Source organism: Psammomys obesus, unplaced genomic scaffold (assembly GCF_907164565.1).
Source record: "Psammomys obesus unplaced genomic scaffold, mPsaObe1.curated_primary_1811, whole genome shotgun sequence".
In the NCBI taxonomy this organism is placed as follows: Eukaryota; Metazoa; Chordata; class Mammalia; order Rodentia; family Muridae; genus Psammomys; species Psammomys obesus.
The window spans coordinates 39,531,512-39,539,004 of NW_026596079.1; the positions used below are offsets into that span (position 1 = coordinate 39,531,512).

The 7,493-nt window shown below is 37.8% G+C and overlaps 1 protein-coding gene across 1 annotated transcript in view; it reads left to right on the forward strand.

Moving 5' to 3' along the window:
• Ubr5 (ubiquitin protein ligase E3 component n-recognin 5) overlaps nt 1-1,656 on the forward strand; it is a 111,750-nt gene extending 110,094 nt beyond the window's left edge. Inside the window, exon 59 of the mRNA XM_055626290.1 lies at nt 1,024-1,656. Within this exon, the coding sequence (XP_055482265.1) occupies nt 1,024-1,236 (213 nt within the window). The 3' untranslated portion in view covers nt 1,237-1,656. The remainder of the gene's footprint in view (nt 1-1,023) is intronic.
• Nucleotides 1,657-7,493: the final 5,837 nt, after the last annotated feature.

Sequence of the window (7,493 nt, forward strand, 5' to 3'; positions counted from 1 at the left end):
GCATTTCTTTGGTATATTTAGTAATAAATAGACTAACACTTGACACGTACTGGGCATCATTTGTTTACATTGTTGTGTTGTACAAATAAGTTTGTACTAGAATGCCATATGACTTGTATGAATTTGGTGTATTGTAGATATTCCCCAATATTGTTATAATTGTTCTGTATCATAATTAGCATCAATAATACTGTTGTTATTTTGCTAGTAGATAAACTACAAAATGACTTTTAGATAGACTGTAGGACTGTTAGTTTTTCTCTTTTTTGGAAATGTATTTTTTTCAGTAAGAGATACTTCAGAGAAGTTAGCTATAGTAAAGGCCCTTAAGAGATCGTTTGACACAATAGCTTTATGTCTCAGATGATAAAATTCGGTTCTTGGGACAGTTGCTTTAAAACAAACAAAAAACTCCATAATGTGACACCTTTTTTCTCCTTTAATCCTAAACATTTTAAAAATGTAGTTTATTGAAGTATAAATGATTCTTTTTTAGTGCAAGAAAATAATTTTATAACTAAGGCTATATATATATATTTTTTTATTTATTTATTTATTTTAAGATTATCATATTATTTCTCCCCTTTCTTCCTCTAAACTTTCCTAAACTCCCCACTTTTCTCTTTTTCAAATTCATGGCCTCCTCTTCATTGCTGTGTGTGTGTGTGTGTGTGTGTGTGTTCATGTTCCTAAGTACATAAGTACAACCTGCTCAGTGTGTATGTTATTCCAATGTATGTTTTCAGGGCTGACCACTTGGTATTGGATAGCCAGTTGAAAGACTATTTTTCTCCAGCTCTCAGCATTTTCCTTAGTAATTTGTTTATGGTTGACACCTCCTGGGCTTTTCCCGCACCTGTGTGACAGTGTCTGTTGTTGTCCTTAGTTAGCTGATATTTAGGCAGTTATGTTAGTGAGGCTTCATTTTTAAACATAACAGTGGGGCTGTTTATGTTGCCAGAAGAATTAAGGTTGACTATTAACCTATTAAAGCCAAAATTGTAATTCTGTATTCTTGTTTAGGTTTACTTTTGGACATCAAGCCCATCGTTGCCAGCCAGTGAAGAAGGTTTTCAGCCTATGCCCTCAATCACAATAAGACCACCAGATGACCAACATCTTCCTACTGCAAATACTTGTATTTCTCGACTTTATGTCCCACTCTATTCCTCTAAACAGATTCTCAAACAAAAATTACTACTCGCCATTAAGACCAAGAATTTTGGTTTTGTGTAGAGTATAAAAAGTGTGTATTGCTGTGTAATATTACTAGCTAATTTTGTAGATTTTTTTTCCCATTTGTCTATAAAAGTTTATGGAAGTTAATGCTGTCATACCCCCCTGGTGGTACCTTAAAGAGATTAAATGCAAACATTCCTTGCTGAGTTTGTAGCTTAAAGGCCTGAGAAGCACTGGCATCTTTTGTCTATGATGGTTTGCTAGTCGCCAACTTCTAGGTCTAGCCCCAGCCAAAGATGACAGCAGAACAACATAATTTACACTGTGATTTATCTTTTTTGCTGAGGGGAAAAAATGTAAAATGTTCTGAAAATTCACTGCTGCCTTTGTGGAAAGTGTTTCAGCAAAGGTTCTTGTATAGAGGGAATAGGGAATTTCAAAATAAAAAATTAAGTATGTTCTGTGTTTTCATTTTAAGTTTTTTATGGTGTTATTTGTGGTTGGCTCAATTGTGTATCATGTATGTGGAACTTGTAAAAAGTTCTAGACATTCAGATTTTTAGAGACGAAATCACTTTTACCTATTTAAAAAAAAAACCCTTTTATTGTGGGTTATTTCAGCCGCATTGAGCTCTAGGATATTAAATACCACTAATATTTTGCATGTAATTTGTTCATTTGAGAGAGGCACTTTTCTGTACATATGATGGGGCCAATGCACAATACCTTATCACAATCACCTTTTTTTCTTTGTATCCTTGTGTCAGTGCGGTTGGGCAGTCACGGCACTGGAGTTCTAACTAGACATTTGTACTAAGGTGATTCAGTTATATGTACTCAGCCTGGGCACTTTCTGATAACTGTAAAATGTTTTATAAGATCATAGTTACTGAAAATACATTTTGGAAAATTTTAAATGTTCGTGAGCAGCTTAACTACTTTTGTATCTAGCCTTTTTTTAAGTATCTTGTTACATTTTACTTTTTTAAATAAATTGCAGAAGAAATGTCAAGTAACATTGAAGAAACAGTTTTTATTTATATAGTTATACATTTTTTAAGCTAGGGGCAATGCACTGACATGGTTATATAGTCATACTTTTTTTTAAGTTTATATACATGTGAACTATAAGAAAGTGAAGACCATCAGTCCACATTTTACAGTTAGCAGAGAATCCTGAATGGCACCCAGCCAGGCCTTTTCTTTTTCCAAGTAGAAGTGAAGTGCGACCATTAATTGGCACAGAAAGTTTGAGAACTGAAAACTAAGTGACAGGTTCTTTTTTTTTTTAATATGAATCTGAGTGGTCTATGACCAATAAATACTCTTAAATTTTGTGGACGTAGCAGTATTATTCAGTGGGAAAACAAGAAAAAAAAGTTCCTATTAGGATTTAAACTAGTCGCTTTAAATTTTGCATTAAGAAACTGGGAAACCTTCTGGTCAGTCCTGGCATAGCACCATCCAAGTCCAGGGTAGATCTTGTTGCCACTGAAACTGACAGCTCACCTTCATGGTGATAGCTGCCGCCCACGTCTGAAGTCTTCTTAAATCAAGATTTTGCTTAAAATTCTTTTAGTAATATTAAAAGCAGAGTGAGGGTTTTTTGGGGTTGTGTGTGTGTGTGTGTGTATATAGGTTGTTGTGGTTGTGTGTGGTGTGTGTGTTTTTAGCAAATAAAACAATTTTTTTTACAATGCTATACTTAGGCTACATGTTTACATTTAGCATAAAATAGTTCTAAATGTAAAATAAAGTCATATAAAATAAGGTTCTTTTTGGTCTTGTTTAGTGATTAAGTGAAACAGGACTGGAAACAATTCAGGAAACCAAGAGTTTTACCAGAGCTTTTGAAGTTTTGCTCCTTCGCATTTCCCCTTAAGTGTGAAGATCAACATGGCTCTGTACTGGCTTACTGGGGCAGGCTTGAGAGGACGTCTCGGAAGAAACTGTTTCAATTCTTAAAACTTGTTCCCAGACAACAGCCTATAAAGACTGGGTTGTTTTAAGGAGCATAAAAACCGGCGCTCAAGCTAGAATCGAAATCTTTTGAGGGATAATCGTCAGGCTTCTTCACGGCAAAGATTTACTCGTTAGTGCTGACACCTATACACTGTTCGTTTCCGGGTTACTTTTGTGGCAACACTAACTATAGAAGCTGTTCATCTGTAATAGAGCAGCATCCAGGTGAATTAGAAAGTTCCATGACTGTGAATCCACTGCCATGACTGTGAATCCACTGCAAAGTTTTCTTAAAGCCAAGCCTTTCCTGCTTAGAATCTATGAAAGAGCACAACTGTCAATCAGTCCTGGCTTTTTCTTGATCAAAGTTGGAATGATGTGCCTTTAATGGACCGCTTAGGTAGTGGTTGAAAGTACTTGACCATGTTTACATCAACTGAAATGGGTATGAAAATACAGATAAACCTTAAAATGTCATTCCATTACCCCACAAATGTATTCACGGTGTGACTTACTTAAACACATGTATGCAAAGTCTCTTATGTTACCTTGCTTACAATTCATTATTTTCATTATTTTTAGTAAGTACTTCGCATGGGCTAAACACTTTTTCAGTATTTTTCCTTTCTGTCCTCAGGGAACTGATTTAATGATTTATCCACCTGTGAAGCTCTGTCACAGTCACTGTGGAGTTCACATTCCTAACCTTGTAGTGCAGTAGTATTTTGCGGAAGTTATGATCATGCAACTCAGTCATAGAATAATGAAGAGTGCCAGTAAAGTTCTAGCATGCATTATATTCTGTCTCGCTTCTTAGACCCTGTGGCCATCCTGCTGTTTTGACTATGCTATTTTGAAAAAGCAGTGACTCATATAAACTAACTAAAGATTTAAAAACAAACTTAAACTTCAGTAAATTTCCCCAATGGTCTCTAGAACTTTGAAGATATGGGGATGCTCTAAAATGAGCCATGTTACTTAAATCCAAAGCGTATAATGAAATTGTTGTAAGTTCTCTTCTTAAAGTTTAAAGGAACTGCAAGCTCTAAATGATGACTCAGTGGGTCAAGACACTTGCTGCCTTGCTTGATAACCTGAATTTGATCTCCAGAGTCCATAAGGTAGAAGAGAGCCAATTGCAAGTTGTCTTCTGGCCTCTACATGTACACTTTGGCCATATATGGGCACACATAGATAAATAATAATTAAGCACAGAAACTATGGCAAGCTTGTGGCATAGTAATGAGTAGGTAGGCCTTATGTATCACACATTAGCCTTTCGAAACTTTAAAGTGTCTCATGCTCCTAGGTAGCCAGCTTTTTTCATCTGTCTCCTGGAATCGGCTTATAGCCTACAGAAATGGAAGACTTATGTGATTTTTCACTACCACCATATCCACTTAGTCCATTTAGGAAATGAACACATTTCTGTCATATTTCATTAGAAAACTTCTGCTCAAAGAAAAACATAATCCTCACCAAGAAATGAACTGGGGTAATGAGCAAATAGAAATGAGGCACAATATAGGCACTAAGCAAGTGCAGAAGTGAAAGCACAACAGGTTTGGAGTAGCAGGACCACATTTCTGCTTTGTGCCAAGAAGCAGCAAAACGTAGAGCCAGGAAACTAACGAACATTCAGAAACCCAGTACAAAGGGCTGCTTACTATAGAAACATTTTGTAGGACCAGATCACTATAAAGTATTTGAACATTAATGTGTTCAAGAGCTGAGGGCTAACATTGCTTTAGTATAATTAGTTCATTAAAACATTTTATATATTCTGGAGGAAGGCAGGGATGCATGTTCAATTTAAGATGATAAATGGTTTAGGAGTGAGGAGTGTAGAACATAGTACATGCTTAGCATGTGTGAAACCTTTAAGACCCAGCTCACCCAAAGCTGTATCGATTAGGATGCTAAAAGTTTTGTGATTCACCGATGTGAAAGTCAGAGGACAGTTTTGTGGAGTTGATTCTTCTGCTTTTATGTGGGTTCCAGGCTCAAATTCAGATCACCATCTTGATAGCCCAACATTTTTTAATTATTGAATTTCAATGACAGTTTTAACTTAGGGTTAGGACCACTTCCTTTGTTCTGTCTATCCTTCATGTGCCAGTGCCTAAAGTGTTTGTGTGTGGAAATGTTGTTAATACAGTTCTTGAAACTTAGGGCAGACAATCTATGTTACTGACTGCTGATTTATCTGAGTTAACTGCTGTGTTCAATATGGCTTCGAAGATGGAAGAGCTACAACAGATGTCTGAACTGAGGCACACTCAGGTGTCCAGTTTAGAACTGAACTTCTTTTCCTAGCATGAATCCATTGCTAAAAGGCATTGCTGATTATCTAGTTTTTTCATGTTTTTAAGCTTGTAGTCATCCTATAGTACTTGTTAACTATCTTCCACAGCTACTTACTGATGAAGGCTTCTTGAAGAGATGTCCCCCTTTTTTAAAGTGAGATTCTTATTCTATGCATATAGGTGTTTTGCCTGCATGTGTGTCTGTACTGCATATATGCAGTGCCCATGGAACCCAGAAGGGGGTGTTGGGTCCTTTGGAGCTAGAGTTATAGAAGGTTGTTAGCCTCCATGTGGGTGCTGGGAATTGAACCTAGAATGAGCAGTTGATACTCTTAACTGCTGAGCCATCTCTCCAGCCCTGGGAAGATGTTCTTAGCATGTATTCATTCTTTCTTGCAATCCCCTTGCTTTACACGAAGCTTGCATTATCCTGCACATACCCTATTCCAATAGGGTCCAATCTCTATACGCTAAATATGCAGCCTCCTTTCCATTGGAGGTCTTTTTGAATAGTAAACATGTCTTGTTAAGTAACTCCATATTTTTCAGTGGTTTGGTATTTGCCAGTTTTCTGCAAGGGTTTTAGTTTGAGAAGAGACCCTCAAAGGCTCATTGCTCCTGTAGGGCTATCTAGGGAATTTTGCACAGAGGGACTCTTACCCTGTTTTTTTTATTTTTTATTTTTAATTGAACACCCCTCCTCCCTATTCTTTTCTATGTTTAGAAGTGACTGTGGCTGGCTGTTTGTACTGTTGGTAGATCTTTGCAGTGTCCTCATTATGCTGGTTTTATAGACTTGAGTTGCGGAGTAGTGAAGGCATCTGTCCAAAATTTCAAAGGAAAATCCTAGGAATCACGGTAATAAGTGAAAGCAGCAGAGTCGTGTGTTCATATGGTCTTTCAGACCATTTCTCTTTCCCAGACAGTACCATTCTATGAAGTGGGAAATAGAGGTTCTACTTGCAGTGGTTTCGGAAGAGTCTAATAAGGGAGTAAAGATTTAAGGATGATCATTTAAGAGACAGGCACCATTTAGTTAAGGAATGCTTCCTTTGCATGAAGAGGAATTCCAGGAAGTTTTAACCCCAAACCCAGCCACCAGCCTATATAACTATCTCAAGGGTGATAGAGGTAGATGGGTAGCAAGGAGGGCATGCAGGCCCAGAATAGGGAGGGAGCAGCCCTTCCTCCTGCCAGCCTCAAGATGAGATTTTCACTCTTGTTCTGGGCTGGCTCCCCCACACATGGCTGCTGTGCCCCACATTCCATGTTTCATCACGTTTGTATACTCAATACGTAACATGTGCCTGGCTGGTGTTTATTGTTTCTGACATTAAAAATGAGCTTTCTTCCCTTGGAACATTTTACTTTCTCACTGGCTATTCTTACAGCAAAGATTGTGTTTACCACAAAGATGTTTGCAGCCACTCTAAGAAGGCACAAATTCCCATAGCCCAAGGAGTCAAGATCTGGGTGGAAAGGAAACCACAATTGTAGGAAATTAAACTATCACGGCAGCCAGCAAGGGGAGTGATTCCTACCCTGTATATTTCTGAAAACAAATGGTATTTGTTTCTGACCACTGCTTGTGGCTTGGTCTTCGCTTGCTTTTGTACTTCAGTGTCTGCAGGGACTGAGTATTGATGGAAAGTGAAAAAGATGGTTTATCACTTGGACTACATCAAGGAACGTGTCAGCACCAAGGACAGAGATTTCCTAATGCTCCAACTACAGATGTTCCCTTTGGAGTGATTAACTGCTCCTGCAGAAGATAACAAGTTCAATTTCCAAGCACCCTGAATACCTACACTCACGCGTGTGTGTGTGTGTGTGTGTGTGTGTGTGTGTGTGTGTGTGTGTGTGTGTGTGTGTGTGTGTGTGTGTGTGTGTGAGAGAGAGAGAGAGAGAGAGAGAGAGACTCAGAGACATACATTCATATAATTTAAAAATACTTAAATTTTTTTCTCTTTGCTTTATTGTAGGCCCAAACGGGTTCTTTCAGGCACCAAGGGGAAGTACTGTCCATTGTCCACACTCAGCTGAGTG